This window comes from Rattus norvegicus, chromosome 14 (genome assembly GCF_021556685.1).
Source record: "Rattus norvegicus strain SHRSP/BbbUtx chromosome 14, alternate assembly SHRSP_T2T, whole genome shotgun sequence".
Lineage (NCBI taxonomy): Eukaryota > Metazoa > Chordata > Mammalia > Rodentia > Muridae > Rattus > Rattus norvegicus.
This window is the reverse complement of record NC_141547.1, coordinates 95,593,228-95,616,676: the sequence shown is the minus strand read 5'-3', so window position 1 is coordinate 95,616,676 and position 23,449 is coordinate 95,593,228. Positions and strand designations below refer to the sequence as shown.

Genomic DNA, 23,449 nt, shown 5'->3' with positions numbered 1-23,449 from the left:
AATCAACTTGCTTTTCAACTTAATACTTGATATTATAAATATCCATACGCATGTTTCCTTCTAGGACTATGCCTATATTATGTATAAATATAAATTATATTTATTTATATATTTGCATATCCTTAACACATATTTAGAACTTATATTGATGCATGGAGGAGCTGATGAAATAATTTTTTTCTCTCTTGTATCCTCAATTTATCAATGATAATATATGCTGGCTCTCCTGAATCTCAGATGTCTTACATGTATAACCCTTAAAATCACCTGGAAATACTGTTGCTGTTGTTAAAGATGAAATGCAAACTTCTCAAAAGGAGTGTGCATCTGTAGCTTGTCAATGGAGGAGAGAGGTTCATATATATATATATATATATATATATATATATATATATATATATATATACATACATATATATATATATATGTGTGTGTGTGTGTGTGTGTGTGTGTGTGTATCCCATTTCCTATTTGTTTTTTAAAATCTGTTACAGCTCTAATACTTGGGCCATCTGTCCCTTAATCCATTACAGGACAATTTACTGAGTCAATTCTTACTTGCAATGTCACTTATTTATGCGATCTTGATTCAGTTGGGCTTATTCTTATGATTAGAGCTACAGTTTGGATATACAATGACTCCTAGAGGTTCATGCTTTATGTCACACAGAGAGGTGACGGGAACTTTAAGAGACAGGACTAATGTCTACCCTGACAAGATGCGTGTGAATGTTATGAGGGTAAACCAACCGATCTCTAGTGGGGTTTAAGACACACTCCACAGAAGTAAGCACGTGCTCGCCTGGTACTATAAATCTGGCCAGGAACCCAGGGCTCAGGATCTCCTGAGATCTAGGGAAAAGCTATTATTTTGATAAACTGACACAGCATCAAACTGCCCTCAAAATACTTATCTCTACAGCCATTAGTGCTCAGTTCTCATCAGAGTGGCCTCTTTGTGTAGTAGATGATGGTTACTAAGAGACTCCCAAGTGTCAAAGTGCAGAGAGTAAGTGCCTATGGAATGCTTGGCCATAACTAGGATATCTGCCTCACAGCCCTCACTCCAAAGGCTGTGAAGACATCACGAAAAGAGGCTGGAAAGATGATAAGAACCAGAGTTCAGGGAAGACTGCTGGGAGACAACGTTCTCAGGGACTCGCAGCAGCTGTGGCTGCCTGCCCAAGACCTGCAGAAAACCAAGCCTGTCAACATTCCTGCATGGGTGGGGGAAGGGATCATGAGAACCCACCCCTGGCTGCAGGAAGAGGGTGTGGCCCCTGGTTGGTTAAGGGTGCTCCAGCGGATGCCCTACACCCATGCAGCACTAATTGTATTCAGTGGACTATTTTAACAAGATATAAGAGTGGAATGAGGACATGGGGAACAGAGGAGGTGGAAAAATGGTAAGGGAATTGAATATGGCCACAATTACTTATACACATTTATGTAATTCTCAAATAATAAATAAAAATGGTCTATTAGAAAAAAAGGTGGCAGTACTGGAATCCCAGTCACTGAAGGCAGTGTCTTTGAAGGAGAAGGAAGAGGGTGTGGCCCTGGTTGGTTAAGGATGCTCCAGTAGATACCCTACACCCATGCGCGTATATGCAGCACTAATTATATTCGGTGGATTATTTTAACAAGATATGAAAGTGGGATAAAGACATGGGGAACAGCGGAGGTGAAAAAATGGTAAGGGGATTGAATACAACCACAATTACTTTTATACATTGTATGTTATTCTCAAATAATAAATTGAAATGCTCTATTAGATTAAAAGGTGCAATCCCAGTCACTGAAGGCAGTGCTTTTGAAGGAGCAAGGTGATCCTGACCTCTCCTCCTTTCTCTCCTATTCCCATCCTGACACACGGGCTCACAATAGGCTCAGAACGCGATAGCCAACTGACTGTGGAGGAAACCTGCAAGACAGTGAGCCCAAACAAACCTTTCCTTCTTTAAACTTAGGCCTATTTATTCCAGTAACAGAATTAAATTTGTTATTTCATCAATACCTTACAAGTTCAGAGATCAAATGTTAGGACATTTGAATCTTGTGTACTATTTTTTTTCAACATTCCTTTGCGGGTTTTCCAGACACCAATAAACGTGACATTGTGAGGTACTTGATTTTATCAGTGGCAAATTCAGTGCTACAGACTTTCCATGTAGTATTTTCAATAGGTATGATATGACTTAGTTCACCTATTGCACATCACAAATCTTAAAAATTGCTAACCTTGATTTCATAGGTAGTAACAAAAATCCATTGTAAAATACTGTTATGTTTCTTACACTCTCAATGTCAGAGTAGGCATCTGGTAAAATATATATTTATAAAACAAGAGACTCAATACCCACACCCACAGTAACATTATTCAGAGTCAACCCAAGTGCCCACAAACAAACAATAGGGAGTACAAGCCTGTCATGAAATATTACAAAAGGAACAAAATTCCCAGCATAAACTACAATATGGATAAATTTTGAGGTCATTAAACCAAATGAAATGAGCTACATAAAAATACATAAACACATACAATTCCACTCTCATTAGGTGCCTACGGTAGTCAAATCCATAGGCACATAAAGTAGGATTGGGTTGCCTTGGCCAGGGCTTGGGAGAGAAGGAGACTAGGTCATTACTGTCTAATGAGCTCAGGGTTTCAGATTTGTAAGATTTGAAGAGGGCTGGTGGTTATATCTGCGAAACAATATGGACACATAATGCTACTAGAGTGTCGCTTAAAATGACTAAGGTGACAGATTTCCTACATTTTTCAAGCCAACTATTTTAATCAATGCATCAATAAAAATAAAGCTATTAATTAAAAAGAAAGAGTTTTGGTTGATTTTTTTTTTTTGATTCACGCTGCCTCCAGTGGAGGTCCAAACTCAACCAGTATGCAGCCCACAGTTATAGGGACAGAAGAGTAGAAAATGGGTCCATGCTTTATATTAAGGTATTGAAAGATCCTTACTATTAGGAAAAACCAGCTTGGTGGAGTTTTGTAAGTGAAAACATGTCATTCCAGAGGCAGTGTTAGCAAATGCCACCAGTTGCATTCCTAAGCTTAGTTCTGGTCCCATGGAAGGTTCTCAGTTTCAGGGTGTTGTCTGAGGATTGGGGCATGGATGAGTTGAGAACATTTAGAAAAATGTGGAGAACCCTCCTCTCTGGGTCTGTGTTAGACTGTTTACACCGATGAGCTGGTGGGCAGAGCCCACCATATTGGGATGACTTCAGTGCCACTGAGAGAAGCATGCTTGACTGGTCAATGCCTGCAGGTGGAAGGGGAGATATCCTGTACCAGCAGACTGTCACTGCAACTTGCATCATAGAGATGCAAGTTCTCTCTGTTTAATAGTCTCATGCAAGTTTTACAAACTCATGGCTGTTGTATAGAACACTGAAAAAAATCGTACCACTGCCTTGCATAAAATCTTCCAGTGAAAAGAGCATTTGCACACTAATTGTTCTTCTTGCTTGTTAATGAAAGTGATCTAAAGTTAATATTGTCTCTCCCACCCCAACGCTGTCCACTTCAGCCCACTAGAAGATCTGAAGCTAATAGAAGATGAAAGATGCACTTACAGCCGGTCAGGTGGCGCTGTACGTCCATTGACATGTTGCTCAGAAAGACATCTTGGACGATGTCCCTCCACTGGATGGTCTCCATATTGCAGAGGATGGGGTTGTTGCTAAATCGCACAGCACCGATCAGAATTTCTGCATGAATGGAACCACAGTGGTCAAACCCTTTGTTAATTCACACGGTGCACACACTCATTTCTTTACATTTCTGACGTTCTGTTTAATGTTTCCAGTGGGCCAATACAGACATTCTCAGAGAAGACCCGGTAGAAGATCTGCTAAGATATGTGAAGAAACTTTTTATGATACTGACCTGAAACACTTCAGTTTTTTTTTTTTTTTTTGGTTCTTCTTTTCGGAGCTGGGGACCGAACCCAGGGCCTTGCGCTTCCTAGGTAAGCGCTCTACCACTGAGCTAAATCCCCAGCCCCACTTCAGATTTTTTTAATGATTAGGTCTTGCCTTCATTATAAAAATAGTGTTAGTCCAGGAGAAGAGCATGCACACATGAACACACACACACACACAAACACACACACACACAGACACACACACACACACACACACACACGGGTTGTGAAGTTTAGAAATTCAGTAGGGGGAAGAAGGCCTATTTAATATGCACAGCATGAAGAACAGACATATGATGACTTGTAGTTCTGGGGCCATCTCAGCTGGAGTGGAATGATTGGATGATGTGGACGGGAAGTCAAGCAGAAGGACAAGGTAGAAGGCAAAACCATTTGGACCTTTACGACCAAGACAGAATGACTGTCACCGGTCCTACTCTCAGGTGCCATTGGAGCGTTCACACTGAAGGAAAGAGTCTGAGTGTGATATGAAACAAGAATTTTACGCATGAGGAAGACTCAAAGAAATACTAGTGGTGCAAGAACATATAAGGAAGAAGAAATGAGATGACATTACAAAGTTGGGACTGAGAAAAGTTCAATTTGTTCAAAGGGAGAAGGCTACAACAGAAATATTAGACATAGACATGGACTGATTCATCTATACAAAATCCACAGAGACTCTGGTCTACAAAGATGACTTTGACTTAAGGCTCTTCTCTGAGAATTGAGTTGCACAAAAGTCTAGGTATGCCACAGCCATGTCCAACAGAGACAGGACTGAGCATGGGGCTAGTTGGTATACAAGCATTGCCTGCATTAATCCTCACTGAGGTCCAATGGCTATCATTTAATGTTGGAAAAAGACTGACGAGACAGCTCAGCTGCTAAGAGCATACACTGCCCTTCCAGGGGACCTGGGTTTGGTTCCTAGCACCAACAGTAGGTGGTTCACAACTGCCTGTAACTTCAGCTCCAGGGGATCCGATATTTCTGGTCTGCATGGGCACCTGTGCACATACATACACCCTGCTCCCACACATAAACCTTAATTAAAATTGAAAGTCAAAACCATAAATGTGGAAAAACCCAACTATATACATAAAAGTGAGTCAGCTGCGCAAGGCAGGGCTCCTGTCTGCCTAGGGTGCTGACTAGAAAAGGGGGGATTCTCTGGGAAAGCTTGCAGAGACTGCTAGGGTGACAAAGAGAGAAGATTTGCACACATTCAGAGTGTAGTTTAGAGGACAGGAAAATTGGAAGCGCCGACAGCTTCCAGAAGACAGAGATTCAAAGCAGAACAGCCGATCTGCGACAGGTAACAGTTCTCTCAACAGATGACAGGGGATGGAAGAAATTCAGAAGGAAGGCAGGCAGGCCAGAAGGGGCTGATGTGGAGTTCAGCCTGGAAAGCATGGGTGAAAGCAGTATGATAGAAAGAAACAAAAGGAACCAGAGGTAAGAGGTCAAACATAACAACGTAGGGGAGGGACATCAGGGCTGTGGTGACAATCAAGGGAAGTGACAAGGAGGAGCAGAGAGGGGAGAGCCAACAGTAATGGAAGGCATCCAGGGCAGAGGTGAGAGGTGGGAGACGGGTGGCTTCAATAGTATTTCTGCCCAAACGAACCAGGAAAGGAAGTAAATAGAAAGTCAAACCTATTCTTTTTATGTTTACATTCAGGAAATGCTCAATTGTTGCAGTAGTCCTATATTAAATAACTGGAACCTGTGCAATTATAATCTTGCCTTCATTATAAAGATAGGGTTAGTCCAGGGGAAGAACATGCACACATGAACACACACACACACACACACACACACACACACACACACACACACACACCCCTCATACACCAACAAAGAAGGAACCCCAAATAGCTGATGCATTCTTTGCCTGTAGTAACAGTGCTGATTTTGTCAACACATGGGGGCCGTGTTAGCGAGAACGGGTACTATGTTTTGATGTCAGGACACCGAGATGCAGGGAAAGACACAGGCGAAGGAGTATCTGCAGGGTTGTTTGGGTGCCAAGTGGTGGAGCTGGGGCTGGAACACAGATAGCCGGGTTCCAGGACCCAGCCGGCTGTTGCCTGGCTTCCTCACATGTATGAGGCAAGGCAGGCAGAACGAGGCATGCCAAAAGTACCCAACAGGCCATTTCATGCAACGTGTGTATGGGAGAGATGGATGCAAGCCCAAATTCAGAAACACGCGTGGGTGGTCAGAGTAGTTAGAGTGGTGGGTGAGGATTCTCAAGGCAAGTTATAGGGTGGTAAAGGAGCGAGCTGGGGAAGGAAGTGTCTGGCTGACTGTGTTCCTAGCCTCAGTGGTGTGGCTACATCCTAGCCCAGCACACTACTAGACTCCCACTCTACATTCTATCTTCGCACCCCATTCCCTTCCCAGTCTATACTGCTTCCCCGTCAGATGCAGGGCACACAGAGATGACTGAACCAGGCATGGGCGCAGGGCTTAGGGAGAACTCTCTTACTTCCATGCCTTTATCTGTAAATGTCAGGGTACAATATGTGCTGTGAGGGAAGGCTGTGGCTTCAAGTGAGTTACTGACTTGAGAAGCATTTCCTGAAGCAGGGGGAACACTTGTTTTTCCTCATTTCAACCATCTTCCCCAGTTTCCTCTCCAACTTCAAAACCTTTCCTTCTCTTCTTAACTCACACTTGCGTCTCCACGTAAAATTAACTTTGAGACGTGCTTCTCTATCAAGGAAAGAATTTAAGTCCATTACACCCCTCTCCCAGGAATGTCTCTGCTTTTGGTCCACTTTGGGAGAGACGTCAAATGACCAAATTGGCGAGCATTTCTTATGCCCTAATTGGCATCCTAATTGTTCAATTGGTTTTCATTACTGTTGTTAATATCTTGCTGTGCCTGATCAATAAATTGAGTGACAAGAGTCATATTGATACAGAAAAAAAAAACATGGCATCTATGATGTGGGATACTCGACGTTTCAGACACCTGTAATGTCTTGGCATACGTCCATTCAGGATGAGGGGGTGACTGAATGTCCTTTGTGCTTCTGGCTGAGGTTTACTTCCTATAAACTCTTACTTACCAAGGTTGACTGGATTTCTGTAAACATGGATTATTCCTCATCCGTGGAAGAACTAATTTTTACCTGGCTGAAATCTCTTCCCAGCTCATTACTTATGCCAAATTACTGTTGCCCAATGACATCATTATCCCACTCTGCCTTGATGGTTTGCTCCTTACCCTGTAAGTTCCGCATGGGCAGTTCCCTAAGCCCAGTTTTGTTGGTTCCATAGTTGGACAGGACGGCTAAGGCGTAGGTGTTTTCGTAGAGAGCATTTCCCCTGATGATCTGCAGGTTCTCCAAAGGGATTCTCTCCACGGTGTTCAGGGCAATGAGAACATAGCCAGCCACCTCCTGGATGGTCTAAGAGAGAAACAAAAGCTTATCAGCTTCCTCTGCAATGAACAGGAAGTGTGTCCAGGAACCCTGTTTAACTTTGTGTATGATTTCTTGTGGAAGGGAAAAAAATGAGGAGAGGGAGAATAAGAAAGAAATAAAGGCAAAATAAACCCAAGGCATTTGCAAGTCAAATTTGATGTCTTTGGAGTTGACTCCTACTGGCTCACTAGTCAGGAGTTTTGTAAAGTAGTTATAAATTCCTGATAGCTGTGGTGTAAGTGTTTATGCCACATACATAGGTGCAAACTGCAAAAATGAGTTTTGAAAATTTATCATTATTATTATTTGGAAAGCTAGTATGTCAACATCATCTGGCTAAGACAATGGCCGGCAGTCAGTGCTAGTGTCTGTGAGGACTGTGGAACATCAGGTTGGTTTCTGTTCTATTTTCTTTTCCGCCAATAACTTGATCTCCCACAAACAATTGTCATAGCTGGCAAAATGGACTTCTCAATAAAACTCACCTGTAGTCCCTGAGAGTTGTGGCTTCCCTCAGATGAGGTTACATATCTCAAGTCCAATCCGGCTACAGCTTCAGTCTGCTTGCATTAAGTTCTATAATGATTAAGTAGGATGATGAAATTCAAAGAACTAACCTTTAAGAAGGAAAGGTCATAATTCCTTTGCACATAGGTGATTTCCAAGTTTCCAAGGACCACTTCACAGTTGTTGAACATCCTCTGGAGGCTCAGAAAGTGGTCTTCAAAGGTGCCTAGTTGGGTGAGCCTGTTACTTGTGCCTTGGCAAACTAGAATGAAAAGAAAGAGGTCTTTCAGAAGATGCTGAGTAAGGTAGAAAACCACAACAAAACAATAGTCCTCAGCTTTGGGAGCCACACTGGCTTGCAATCAACTTTGATCAAAGCCACCACAACACTGATGCGGTAAGAGATGCTTACGTTTACACAGCTGTAATCCATAGTAAGACAGAATTCATCCCTGGGATACGTGCAGTCATGTGATATTAAAGATACCAAGAAAACAAAACACTAAAAGTTCAAGGGGGCAGAGGATGGAGATGGCATACAAGTTTTGTATTCATGACTTCTCTTGTTTCTGTGACAAAATCCCTGACAAAAAGTCCCTCAAGGAGGGAAGGGTTTATTCAGGCTTCTGGTTTTAGGGAAGACAGTTGTCTATGGTGGGAAAGGCGGGGCTACAGAAGGCTGAAGCATCTCGTCACATTGCATCCAGAGTCAGGAAACAGAGAGAGATGGCTACCACTCAGCTACCTCTTCTTTTTATTTAGCTTCAGGACCTCAGTCATGGAATGGTGCTGTATGCCTTTTCTATATCAATTAACCCAATCTAGCAGATTATTCACAGATGTGCCCAGATGTTCGTTTCTATGGTGATTCTAAATCTTGTCAAGTCGACAATTAAGATTAACCACAGCAGTCTTTAAAACAGGATAGACTGAAGAGACACCCATCAAAACTACGTGGATGATACGGCTTCATGTTGAGTTAATAACAATGCAATGGGCATTTTACTTCTTATAAAATAAGTATGTCACATTATAATGTATACAGAGAGTCTCCAAAAGCATAACACTCAATAGGCAATGTTTTCTAACCAAAATTCTCTATACCCTAAACCAATGAAAGCAATGGGGTTTTAAAAGGCACCTGTCTAGAAATGAAAAACATTCTTCTGAATCGTCAAAGGACAAATCAAAGTTCTGATTATAGAATTCTCATGACATTTTTTAAATTGAAAAGACAATACTTTATTATTTATTGATTGATTGATTGATTTGATGTATATGAGTACACTGTCACTGTCTTCAGACACACCAGAAGAGGACATCGATCCCCATTACAGATGGTTGTGGGCCACTATGTGGTTGCAGGGAATTGAACTCAGGACCTCTGGAAGAGCAGTCAGTGCTCTTAACCACTGAGCCATCTCTCCAGCTCAAGACAACACTTTAGAGCAGTAGGTTAGTAAGAAACTACTATGTCTTTCTGTCCTTTTCACATTGTGTTAATCCACAATGGATACACAGGTATCCATGTTTGCCTTGCATGCTGTGCCAATATAAAGCTTGTCAAGACACAAAGTTATTCCAAGAAAACACGAGAAATTAGTGGCCAGGGTTAGACCACATTAATGTACTCAGTAGTCCGCATTTAAAAGCAAGGAGAAGACAGAAATAAAATGGTATTTACAACTTTGCTTTTGGGGAGGCATGTTTAGGCAAGTATAACAAAACAAAGAGGCTTGGAGCTTTTGAAGCAGGGAGCTTGTTAAGGGATATACTTTGAACCAAAGTTATCCCAAGAGTGAAGAAATATGGCCTCTGGGTTTAGACATTACATTTAGAACTGGCCAGATCTTTCTGTGTTGCCAGAGTTGCTCCGCTGATAGTCACAGTAACCAGGGCACAGAGCACAAAATAAGGCCAATGTCAACACGGTGGTACTTTCTTCAGGTCCTTTTACAATGCACTTTTCTGTTTTATAGTTTCTTTTGTTCCCTCCCCTTGGGTTGTTCTAAGAGCATCATCTGTCTGGCCTTGAATGATGGAAGCCACAGTAAGCAATCAGCACATGTTCAGACACCACATAATCAACCCAAGGCATTTACAGACCCTGTGAAGCAATCTTCTCCTCCTCTTGAACTCCTTCCATTTTCTCCAACTAACTCATCAGAAGTCAGGGCTGTCACAGAAGAACTGTGAAAGTTGACAGGATTGGGCCCTTATCTCTCACCTGCCTATAAGGCATGCTAAGTCCATAATTCTTCCAAATATTACTTGGACTTGACCCAGTATGCCTGGTCCTAAGAGTGTGAGCTGCTTTGATGTGTGCCTCTACTTGGAACAGCTGCTTGACTCTTCTGTGCATACAGATAGTGCAAGACTATGTCCCATCTCTTGGTCCTTAAGATGTCACTGTAAATGTAGGTGTAGAGGTTGGACAATCATATGCCACCTTTCCATCATGACATCATTGATTGGCAATCACCTTTCTAATTCACAGGTAGCCTTTGCTTTTAGTTCCAATGACCAACTGTGGCCCCAGTCACCACATCTGTTAGTCTTGTTCTCCAAGAAAGCAGAACTTGCTGAAGCTGGGAACAATGCAGATGGCATTCCTCAGCACACAAAAATATATTTAATTATATTTAAAATGACTAAGTACTTTACCTTGCCACTTTCTTTCAGTTTTTCTTTATTATTAAGCTAACTAGTAACTTTTATGGAACAGAAGTTAAAACATGCCATCTGAGATTAGTGTATTACAAATAAGTATTTGTATTTCATTCATCTATTCAAAATGCTAAACATTTGAAGTACTTATTTCTCACTATTTAGTGGGCGGTTTATTATCTGCAATTAGGATACCTTACTCATACTCAGAAAAAGAAAGATTATATGCTTGGGACTTAATACCAACATTACTCATTATTGATGTGGATATTAATTCACAAAACACTTTGGAACACAACTGAACAACTTGTTTAAACAAATAAGCTAAATTCTAAACCATGATTCCATATTGGAAAACCTATCCTAAGGAAAAAAAATAAAATATTGAAACTGTGTTACGTCCAAGTTTATTGCTTTTTGAATATGGTACATAAAATTTCAGAGAGACCTAAATGCCCTCTGTTGTACCCAATGGGTCTGTGTTTGAGAATAAAGAAGTTGATATTTTATATGATTTAATTAAGTCAAGTCTATGTTCATATATATGGGTTAAGTGCTTGGTTCAAAAGAAATCATTAATGATTCTGTTCATTTTGAGGACATCTCTCCTTTTATGTTCCTAAGAGATGGCAACGTGTAAAAGAAGTCTAGGCTGAAGATGAAAATAAGTTCATATAGAGAGAGGAAGTATATCTCAGTAGAACACAAACACACACATGCTCTCTCTCTCTCTCTCTCTCTCTCTCTCTCTCTCTCTCTCTCTCACACACACACACACACACACACACACACACACACACACACACATACACATATACACACACACACAGAGCCATGGGCTGAGTGGTGGCAGTAGAGGTGTGAACAGAAAAACGCAAGTATTTGATCTAAGTTGCCTAACTGAAGAAAATGTCATTTTAACCCTGTCTTTAGACCAAATAGTTAACCTTAAAAAAGTTTGTCCTTTTGCAATTGTTTTACCATATAGCACTGCTTAACTTGAAAATTGCTATGTAGACCAGGCTGACCTCAAAAATCAAAGGAATCTATCTACCTCTGCCTGATGAGTGCGTCTTAAATTTTAAATCCACAATAAAAGACAAATGGAGTGTTAGTAACACAAGTAAAATTATTAAAAATAACAGTTATAGTTTCACCAAAATTTGTAGTTTGAGGACTGGACCCCAGTACTTCAAATACTCTACCACTGAGGCTCTCCTACCTCTAGCAAGAAGGATTTTTGTGTTTATTTTATTAAACCAGAATAAAGTTGTGGGTGACCTCACTGTATGTCCTTGAATTGATTCTGTGAACTCTGTAAGCCTCAGAGATGATGAAGTGATAACAATAATCTTGTCTTCCCAGAATTGTTTGAAGATGGAGAAATAAGAAAGAATCTTCGATTTTATTTTATTGAAAGAATTCTGTTCCTATCACTACTGAGAATGGAAGCATGATGTGACAACAATAGAGAAGGTCTCAGAGTGAACAGAATTGTTAATGATTTCTTTTGAAATGCACCCAGACTGATGTTAGGACCACAGACACTGCTCAGCTGGGAGACAAGGTAAACAGCTACTTCGTAGAATATTTATCAGATCAGAGGATCAAAAGGAGGACAAAGAAAGTTTCTCATATTTCAAGAGCTTCACAGAACACCCAGTTTTGGGTTGAATACTGAAACTATTTATTAGAAGAGAACCTTCATATTATGTGAAAAATGAGACAGTCAAAAGGGCTTCAAGTTTCATAAAGGATGTAGGAATTTTACTTCCTTCTTGCAAGTCCCTGGCAAGTGCTACCAATCAAGAACAAAGGTTGGGCGACTAGGGTCTTCAAAGCATTTAGCTTCTGGGCCTCAAGCTGTAGCATGCATATATATATATATATATATATATATATATATATATATATATATATATATATATGTGTGTGTGTGTGTGTGTGTGTGTGTGTGTGTGTGTATGTATGCATGTATATATGTATATATACATATATACACACATATATATATATACGTATACACACACATATATATATATACACACATACACACAAAACTGAACGTGTTACCATATAAATATCCCATGTGAGCACTTCACCATGCCGCTACCCATATCCATCTGGCTCTTTGGATTATATTTTAAAATAAGGGGGAAACACAAGTGAACTTTACCTTGACTTATAGCACAGTTTAGTCTGTTTACAGCTGTTTTTGAGGAATTGTGTATGACCCAAGCCAGTTTACATATGGAAACAATCTACAATCTCATCATGATAAAATATGTCACTGACTTCCTCGATCTTCCTTCCCTGGCAGGCTTGGCCCACAGCAGACACAATCAGATTCTAAGTATTTTCCCCGCAGGGTGGTCATGTCTACAATGGAGCGTCACAGGAATGGTTTCATGTGGATTCACCGCCCTTTAACTTGGATGCATTTCACATCCCTGCATTCTGGAGATTAATCTTCGCTTTTGTGACAGATTCCAGGCATGAAGTAAGAGAAGTTGTCTTTGTGATTTCCTAAGGCACCAAGGGCTGACTCGAAGCCTGGTTATTCTTTCTCTTAAGGAAACTTTCACTTAACCGGAACTAAGAAAGACCTGCCTCCTTTGTGCAGGGTTCCTGGCCTTACATGGTAGGCTCTGGTTCCTTTGTGCTAATACTGCATATGTAGCTTTTCTTGTACTAATTAGCACACAGCATAAGACATGCTCTAAATTCACTCTCATACTTTTACAAGTGCCCAAATGCATTCATAATTGTTTTAACTTATTGTTATTCTCAGCTATACATTAATGGCTGCCAACGATACTGGTTTCTTGGAAATGTTTCCCTGATGTCTCCTTTGTCCTTGCTCTGTCTTCCACAGAGCACTCCACTTTCAAGCAGAGACCATATCATACAAGACCTGGGTCTGAGCCATCAAAACATTTCCTGGTGTCATTAGGATAAACTGGAGCTTCTGTCTAGGCCCACAAGGTTTGTAGTTCTGGCCCCCATTAGTCACTCTCCTATTGGCTCTTAGGTCCATGCACATAAATTTCTCTCAAACCCGCATAGCTCTTGTTGACCAGGTTACCCCAACACTTTGCAAAGTGATCTTCCTCAGAGGTCCTCTTAGCTTTTATTCTATGTTACAACTAGGAAATGATTTTCACGTTGTAGACATAGGAACATGTGTGTCTAGCTGAATTCATACTGAGGCTTAAAAACACAGGCAGATGTAATATTCAGAGAGAAAAGCTCTCTTAAGTTTTTCATAATTTGCTTTGTATGTCTTAATAAATGTGGGGAGCTAACCACGACAAGTTGTAGCATGATTACGTGGTTGCAAGCTAAAACAACCCAATTATGGTAACAAGCAAAGCACTTTAAAATAACATTTCTTGCATTTTGAGCTGGGAAAGCAAACATCAAAACGAATTGACTTCTAGTCCCATGATTCTCCTCTGTAGCCTATAAGTAATTCCAGGAGAAAATTGAATTTCTAAGGAAGTCCACACCAATTAGTGTTAGAATCCCTTTGAACATTTTGTTATACTTCCTTGGGAGGTAGGTGAAATTTCTGCGTTACACAAAGGATAGTTTTATGAGGACAGAGGAGTATGTTTTTAATGACATCATCAAATACCTTTCTGTTAGCAAGACTGTCGTCTCCAGCAATTTAACTCCTCTCAATTTGCTCACCAGGTAAAAGGAGACCAGTTTTACCTATTTAATGGGGAGTTGTGAGGATAATAAGATGGTGAACAGGGGCTAGAGAGGCAGCTCAGTAGTTAGGAGCACTTGCTGTTTTTCTGGAGGACTCCACTTTGGTCCTCAGCACTAGCAGGGAATGCTCACAACTGCTTTCAGCTGCAGCAAGGCCCACTCTCTCTCCCTGCATTCTTGGCATTGCAGCTGCATATCCAGGCCTCCACAGAGACATGCATACATGCAAATTTTAACTAAAAAATCTAAAAAAAAGAAAGAAAGATTGTGGACACAAAGTACTTTGCGAATCATGTCCTGCGTTTAATATAGGCTATGTGCCTCATTGAGGCTTTATAATAGCAGCAGCATTTCTAGATATTTCTGCTTACGTGTCTTTAATGATACCATCACGCTCCTTCTGACCACTGGTTCTTTAATCGACAATCTGAAATCATAGGTCAATCTGTCAATGTACCCCATTCTTCACAAGAAGTTGAATGGTAAATCATAAATAAAATTGTCTTGTAAGTCAATTCTTAATTAATTTAATAAGAACCTACCATGGACCTGACGTTACCCTAGCATGCAGTTTCCCCAGTTATCTACAGTGTTGGAAAATACTCTCAACATAAACTCATATGGTAAGAAAAGCAGATTCATGGCAAACTAAAACTGAAAGTGTTGGAGTATTTCTGCTGAGCAGGGCACCATGGAGAATGGCCCTGGTTGAAAGTGTGTCTACATGGAGATATAGAGTAATTGTAAGGGAATTGCCGTGCTTGGCCTCTTGGAGCCTACATGAGTGAGCTCTACTCTCTGGTCTGAGTTCTAGTTCTCTAATCTCACTACTGCTTACACAGCCCTAGGTATGGCTGTCTCTTCACATACGGGCACACTTCTGCAGTGAATACTTCTTTGTTTCCTGAAGCCTGACAGTCAAACTTCCACTTCCACCCTTTACCTCCATGGCATTTCAATAACTCTGACCTATTTATTCAGAGCTTGCTGTTCTTGGAGGATTTCAGCTTACCATGTCTTGCAGCATGGAGTCACAAACAACACTAGCATCAACACTCACTCATATCTCAGAGTTTCAATGTCTGAGTTCAGCCAAGACCTGAAGTAAGCAGTTAGCATTCCTACCTCCTTCCTATGGCTGAAAGCTGAGGGGCCCTTGCACATAAAACCTCAGAGAAAATCTACATCAAGTTTAAGTTAGGTCCTTACATTTGCTTACTGCTGTCATTGGATGCTAGGACATGTGAAGGAAAAAGGATGAAGAGTTTTAATGCATACATACTAAGGGACATAAATGATTATCACATGACATAAACTTTAATGAGGAGCAGTGACAGAAAGAAATACAGAAACCCCACAGACTGGGGCTAAAAATGACTGCATGAGCATTGGCTTTGAAACCTGACCATTTCCACTTCAAGGGAAAAAGGTTTTTTTTAGAATGTCCTTTGTTGTGGCCAACTACCAGTCACCTATGACCTCTCTTCGGTTTGCGCAGTGGAGGAGTAGACATCAGAAAGCATTTTGGAATTATGAAAAGTTGGTGGTAGTTGGAATCCAAACTCACTAGTCAGCGTGCCATGGGCTGGAGCACTAGTCTTCACCTGGCTGCTTCCTTAGGAGCTTCTTTCTGTCAGGACGGTTGAGTGCTTCCACCAGGGTGTGGTGCCTCTTCCTCAACTCACCTTCCCCATACATGTCTTTCCCATCAAGGTAATGTGAAGTCAAAGTAAGACAGGTCTACAAGATGACCTTACTCTAGGCCCAGTCCCCACCCAACTGACATAAATTCTTTTTCATATCTTTCTCAGGTCTGATGACTCACTCCCTGATGGTGATGGCTGAGTAATATTTCCCAGATTGGGCTGTTCGCTTGTAGGTTGAACCATTCCTTTCATATTCGTGTGGATGCCATATATGGCCAGCAAGCATCGGGACCTATGGGGCTAGCAGAACCTAGAACAACTCTGTAGCCAATAAGGTTGGTTTTCCTTGCTCTGTTGTTTTCTTTACAGGCTTAAGAGGTTGCTCTTCCTTCTGTTCATTCATTTCTTTATTCACAGAGTTACAGGAAGGGCCAGTTTTACGAGAGACAGAAGACTATATTTCCAATGACATCACCAAATACCTTTCTCTTAGCAAGACTGGCATAGTATTGTCCCATGTTGTCTGGAAACAGTTAACCCCACTTGGTACACGAACTGGGTAGGCAACATGAGACTGGTTTTACCTATTCCCAGGATAATTGGGAGTAATAATAGGATTGTGAGCAGGGGACTCAGTAGTTAAGAGCACTTGCTGCCCTTTTAGAGGACTCCAGTTTGGTTCCTATCACTCACTTGGGGAGGCCTATAAATGCCTACAACTCCAGCTCTAGGTTGGTCTTTCTTCTGTTTACTCTTTACTCAATCCATTGACCTACAACATGTTTAATGTAGCAGGACAAAGATAGTTGTCAAGGATGAATCAGAAATACTGACTCAAGGAATCCAATAATCCTTTGAGGAAATGACATGAAACATGAAGTCGTCGTAGAACTCCCCATAATGTAAGTCATGCTAAATGAATGTATCAAGGCAGAAGGAGACATCACCGAGCTTCTGGCACCAGAAAGGAATATTCTAATGTCCCTTGGTGAACAAATGAAAATACATCAGATTAAGGGAATAAACTGTCTATAAGCGTCAGTGTTGAATTCCGTGACCTCAGCAGTATCCCGATTTGTGTGTGTGTGTGTGTGTGTGTGTGTGTTCCATTTGTGTGGTTTTCCTCTACATTCCTCTCCTCCAGATCATTGCCTATATTATTAATCAGGAATATAGTTTGCATTATTTATATGAATTATAAATAAAAAAACTTATACAAGGTGTTCAATTTACAAGGAAATAAAAGAATTCTTATTCAGAAAATGGGATTGGAAGTTAGTTTTGGGCAATTATTTCCCAGCAGATTCCAGGGCTCTGTGAGCTGTGCAGTGCAGTCCTTACCACAAGACAGTTTACATGGTTTTCTATTTTTACTCATGTTTTTCAAAAATCAAATTTTAATGCACTGTCGTATATAAGGCCATCTCTGGAAATATAAGCACATTTATGTTGTTCTGCAATGAGCACTAGAAAAATGATCTAACAAACAAGTGTATAGTTCCTCTTACCATAAACAGAAAACCAAAGGGCAATGGAAATCCTGAAAAGAAGACAGCAGAAGGCTGCCATGCGACTCATTTGTTTGTCTGTCTGTTTAAATTTTTCATCTGAAAACTGCTAGTCTCCCTACAGCTGCTACCTCATAACCTTGGTGGCTCTTGGCTATTCCATAACAGTCACTCTCCAGTCAGGTTAGGTGGGGGAATCTTCCAGAATGTTGCTCTTACAAAACCTCAAGAAAGCCCTGGGAAGAGTCGGTAGGAGGGACCTCAGAGGATGTGAAGTGTTCTGTGGGGTGACCTATGGAAGGGAGGTGTCTTTTCCCAAGGACTAGACACTGGGCTAGACACAAGGATTAGACACTAGACCTAAGCAAGTCGTTAGAGGTGATGATGATGAAGTTCTGAAGGAAGACAACTGCTTGAAGAGCAGTGGGAGGGGGAGGGGGATGAAGGTGAAGTCGGCTGAGGATGAATGTGTACCGAGACAGAGCTGCAGGCCAAGACTGAGACTGTCTTTTGTACCACAGTTGCTTTCAAAAGGAAGAAAACAGTCCTTAAACAAATTGCTGGCCTGATCTCACCGGTGAGAACAGTGATAACTCAAGCTCAGAAACAAGGCAGGTCTCACAGTTACTTAAAACAGATAGGAGTGTGTGTCTTCTTCCTCAAAAAAAAAAATGTTTCAAAAGCAAAATGAGAGAGAGAGAGGAAAATAAACACCTAGACATTTGACTACAAAGTGATTTTAACCAGACGTTTACTGGCACTTGTCAGTGGTTACTGGACTTGCAGCAACAGGTCGGGACTAAAACCCTGTTTCCACCTTTATCTGAGCAACTTCCTAATCCCTCTGAGCCTCTTATTTCATCCATTAAACAGGAACAAAACAATCACCATGACTCTGGGAGGATTTGGTGAGATGGGAGAGTCCCTGGCAAAGCACGTGATACGTGGAAAACCCTTACTAAACCCCACTGTGGCTTGAATCTGATTTAAATCTGGATCGCTTCCCACTAGCATGAATGGCTTCCTTCCGTTCAAACACTCTCAGAGGAGGCTGACCTTCTTGCCCTGCCGCTCGCACACTGCTGGTGTGTGGCCTTTCTAAGAGCTATAAGGTCTTTCCACAGAGGGAGGGACCAGCTAATGCTGACCACAGCTAACTGCCCACCCAAATGGCAGGGATGTGACCATGGCTCAGCAGGAAGGTAACTGGGCCCAAGTCTTACCAGATGGACCACGCTGTGCCGAGGCACTTGGCAGCAAGGAAGCCAATCCTACGAGAGCCTTGCAAAATTCTTTCACAAGGAGTCCCCACTTGCCTCTTGGAATGTTTTCTCCTGTTGTTATTTTTCATTCAGTAAAGGGCCATTCCTGACCCTTTGCGGTGGTTTTCTGATTATATAAGGACTAGGCTCACAACCAAAACGAAGTTGATTTGGATTTGTGTTCTATGTTTGCACATGTTTTTATTCCGTTGCCCTTGAAAATGAGCAACCTTTTCACTCACTCCTAGTTAGGCTAAGTATCTCTTTGTTTGATTCTTAAATGGGTAAAAGGCTATGGTAGGGTGTGGAGGAGAGCTGTGTGGGCATTTCTCCTTCTGGTGAGGAGGCCCGAGATTCTCTTAGAAATCTTGAATTCAAAGCTCATTTTCAGGATTCACTCACTATTAAAGAACAAAACAAACAAAAAAACAAAACAAAACAACAAAAAAAAAACAAAACCAACCAAACCAACCAACCAAACACCTCCCCCAAAACAAACAAACAAACAAACGCTCAAACTAACATTTACCATTTACAACTACAAAATTGTCTCATGAAAATCCCAAGCCGAGCTCTACCACAGAACAATTTGAAGTGGACTCTGAAAGCCATTGCAATGGGCTAGCTGTTCTGTTCCTTCTAGGCTGTGGTCACCTTTCTAGGAGGAAGGCTATCAATTAGGAGTGTGTGTTCTTAGGCATTGCCACTAGTTAGTAAATAGCCAAAGTGTCTGCACAAATACTGACGACTTCTGCCCTCCAGAACTGGCTTTCTACTTTGCTCATCAAAGTCTACCAGAGGGAGTTTGCAGCATTATGTATGGAGTTCTAGAACAGGGCCCAGGGCAGTTTCTCTGAAAAGGCCACACAGAGCGTAGCTGGGTAGATCAGGAGGTCTCTGTTTCTCCCTCAGCTCTGATGGGACAGCGTTGCCTTGACAATGAGAAAATGGGGGCACAATTGGCTGTGTTCTCATGAAACTTCATTTATGAAAGCGGGTTGCGGGATGGAGTCAAACCCATGCTGTATTTTACCGGCCTGCTTTAAAGGAAGGCTTACAAGAAGTCAGGAAGTATATGGTTAGACACCCCTGTTTCTGTACAGGCTAGAGGTGATATTGATGTTAAGGATAGATTTTTCTCTTTTGGTTTGGTTTTCGAAACAGGGTTTCTCTATGTAGCCCTGGCTGCCCTGTAACTCCCTCTGTGATCAGGCTGGCCTTGAACACAGAGATCTGCCTGTCTCTGCTTCCTTAAGGCTGGGATTCAATGGGTGAATCTCTACCACCTGGCTCAATGAAGATTTTTCAAAGGGTATGTTATAAGAGGTTTTCTTAGGTTTAAACTTTCCTTATTTCATCATTGGCTAAAACAGAGTAACTATGAGTAACTACATAAGAGACAAGATTCTGAAAGCTGATAGGGAAAAGCTGTAGGCTTGTGTGCATGTGGTTTGTGCTGGGCCTCACTATAGACTTAGATTTTTACCCTATTCCATGCACATCTAGTAATCCTGCCCTCTAATAATGAAATGGATGTCTCTTTCTCTCTCACATTGACATCTCTATGGGGCAGTTATTCTTTATGTTTATTAAAACTTGCTGTACCTTAACTTCTCTTGACACAGCACAAACGCAACTCAAGTCTCTCTGCCCACCTTCTGGCCCCGCTAGTATTTTTAGACAATGCTTCCCACTACTGTCTTCAGCCCAGTGTTTTCCTGTAGCGTCCCCTCCTTGCCAGGCATCCCAGGAACCACACATGTGTGTGTGGTCTCTCTGCACAGGACCTCTGCAGGATCTGGGCCTAGGTGTTCTTTCTGGCGTCTGTGTACTTGCAGCTGTCTCTGTGTATGAAGTCGCTTACATTCAGTGAGAAACACTCTGCTATTTCACAGTATGTTCTGTTTCTTTAATGAGATGGCGTGGCAAAGGGACTGGTGCCACAGACTGTGAGTCCCAGCCTCTCAGATGGCTGAGGCAGGACATTCATAAGCTCAAGGCCAGTTTGGCCAAGGAAGTGAGACGCTGGCTGTATTCTCAGTGGTAGAGCCCTTGCTTACTATCCCAGGACTAGCTGTTACCTTCAGCATTGACAAGAGGGCAGCGTTGGTGGTCAGTTCTAAAGCTTAGACCAGGAAGTATTTTTCCTTGCTGTGTCTTGCTTGGACTTTAGATTCCTATCACGTCTTATGAGCCTCTAAATTCAGTAGACAAAAAAAATGACACCTTCATTTTCAACGATTATTGCTGTATTAACCTTGGAATCACCTCATTACTAACTATTGTGTACATGAACATATACATACATACATACATACATACATACATACATACATACATACATACATACATACAGAATTGTCCTAGCAAGTCACAAAGCACATTCTATATCTTCTTTTAAAAATATTGTCCTGCCTCAACTACAGATAGCTTTTGTGATTTCCCCACCAGATGTTCTTAAATGGTCTTCAGAGATCCTTAAACTCTGACATTATCTATTGGTAACACACTATTCGGATTTTCTTCCCCTCACAGACAGTTTCAGGCAAGTTTCAAGGAGACACCTCAGGTACTCTTAAACACCGGACGCATTCGTGAGGCACTGTGAAGGGAGTGACAAGGTGGTTTCCAGGAAACTCCACAGTGAAAAAGGCTCCAGTCAGGGACAGTGATACATCTGGAGACTTTGCTGATTAGGAAAATGGAAGAGTGGAGTGTGGAATGAGGTGCTGGAACCCCAGTTCTTGGAGCAAATGAAGGCAGCGTATCCCTTGGTATGTCTGAGTACCAAGGGGAAGCTCAAAGAATTACTTCAGGAGATGGGAAACCACTTCCGTTGTTCCTGTGCTAGCCTTGCTTCCCTAGTTATCTTGTTAAACCTGACAGCACAGGATGATAAAACTAGTGTGGGCATCATGGAAGGCCATTGCAGGAGGGTCCTTTCCAGTGCCCATTCTACGGCAGGAAGGCCGAGAGAGGGCTTGTGGGATGGACATGTTTCGATAAGCCCTAAGCCCTAAAGCAAGTTTTGTTTTTCTTCTTAAGCTGACTGCGGGGAAGCTGAAGCTAGAAACTGGAGAAGTGAACGTCTCTAAGTGTGTACTTTATGTCTTAACCCAATTTTGTCTGAGGTTGTTTACTCTGGCATGCTGACAAGCCCTTGCAGAGGGGAAAGCTGGAGGAAGAAGGGGGTCGCTCCCAAGGGTGCTGCGAGTCCCTTTCAATGAACTGCTTCTAGGCTGCTCAATGACCACTCAAAGACGATGCTCCCCTCCCCCCCTGAAGCCAAGAAAGTTTTCTACACAAGCATCTCTTTGTGATTTCAGTTCACTTTTACAGTAATTTGTGCTTAGAGTTTAAAAGTACAGATGTTGTGTAGGTCGAGGCAAGGGTGAGGATGGGAAGGGGAGGATGAGGAAGTGAGGATGTAGGCCCTTCTCCCTTGGAAACTGTGGTGATGCTTTCTTTGGTGATAGAAATACACACAGCTAACTAATGAGAGACGTAGGCAGTGGTGGTTCTACTGCCAAAGCTGGTGGCCGTGGTTTGATTTGAGGAGGTTAGACTAGTTGTGGTCTCCTGCTCAGCCCCTCCCAAGCAAACCTAAACTTTGTGAGGAATTCCCTGGAGTTGCAACTTTATGATTTGGTAACATCACAAACGTTAGGGAGCTGAACTCAGCCACTCATCAAATACGACATTGATTTGTAAGAGACCAGAAACCCAAAGTACCATAGAAGCATTATGATACAACATATGTCTTCTTAGCGACTAAGAATAATTTTCTTCAGGAATGCGATTAATTAATCAGTGGAAAGACGCTTGCGCATTCTCTGTAAGCTATTCATCATTTCAGGTTGATTTGAGGCATTTGGGTGTGTCTAGGTTTTACTGAATGCTTGTGTTGATTTCAATATCTTCTACAGCAGCGTTTCTCAACCTTCCTAATCCTGCGATCTCTCAATAGACTTCCTCGTGTTGTGGTGACCCCAACCATAAAATAATTTCCATTGCTACTTCATAACTGCCATTTTGCTACTGTTATGAATCATAGCAGTATCTGACACACAGGATATCCAATACATAGCCCAAAGGGGTCTCAACACACGGTTTGAGAACCACCTTTCTATAGCAGTTATGTATCCAAAGGCAGAAGATCATTACCTAGTCTTATTCAGGTTTCCTTGATCATAGACAAGCCTTGTCATCATTTGAACATAGTCTGTCACATGGATTACCTTAACGAGGTTTTGCAAGAAAAGCTATACTGTTGTGCTATTGATCATTTAATCAATTTATACATTGATAGCCACTGACTGAATGTAAGACACCATGCATATCATCAACACTAAGTGAATTCAAATAAATGCAGGGACAATGAAATAAACCAGTAACTCTTTTATAGTGTAACAGATGCCATGAGAGTATAGTAATGTGGCCCGGCCTTGAAGCTACAGGGACTGCTCTAACCATTACCTTTCCCAAGAGGTCAGAGAGGTCTGCCCCAGGCTAGTGGCTGAGAGAAACTTCCCAAAGGCTTGAGGCTTGAGCTGTACTGTGAAGAATGACGCAGTGCTGGGCTGGGGACCAGAACCAGGGGCAGAAGAGGAAACAGAAAACTAAACAGACAGAAATGAGGGGCGTGATGAAGGGAGGCCCAAATGCAGCTGCTGAATGAGGGAAACTCCTAGTCCAGTTACAGCAGCAGCTGTTGGAAATGAGACAGCACTGACTAGCAGGAGAGTGGCTGCTGAGATG

The 23,449-nt window shown here is 41.8% G+C and overlaps 1 protein-coding gene across 3 annotated transcripts in view; it reads right to left on the bottom strand.

Moving 5' to 3' along the window:
* Positions 1 to 23,449, bottom strand: part of Egfr (epidermal growth factor receptor) — a 173,883-nt gene that overhangs the window by 54,254 nt on the left and 96,180 nt on the right. For all 3 annotated transcript variants that reach the window (XM_087582298.1, NM_031507.2, NM_001393707.1), the window contains 3 exon segments: positions 8,002 to 8,153; positions 7,186 to 7,369; positions 3,598 to 3,732 (listed from right to left, as the gene is read on the bottom strand). In XM_087582298.1, the coding sequence (XP_087438424.1) occupies positions 3,598 to 3,732; positions 7,186 to 7,369; positions 8,002 to 8,153 (471 nt within the window).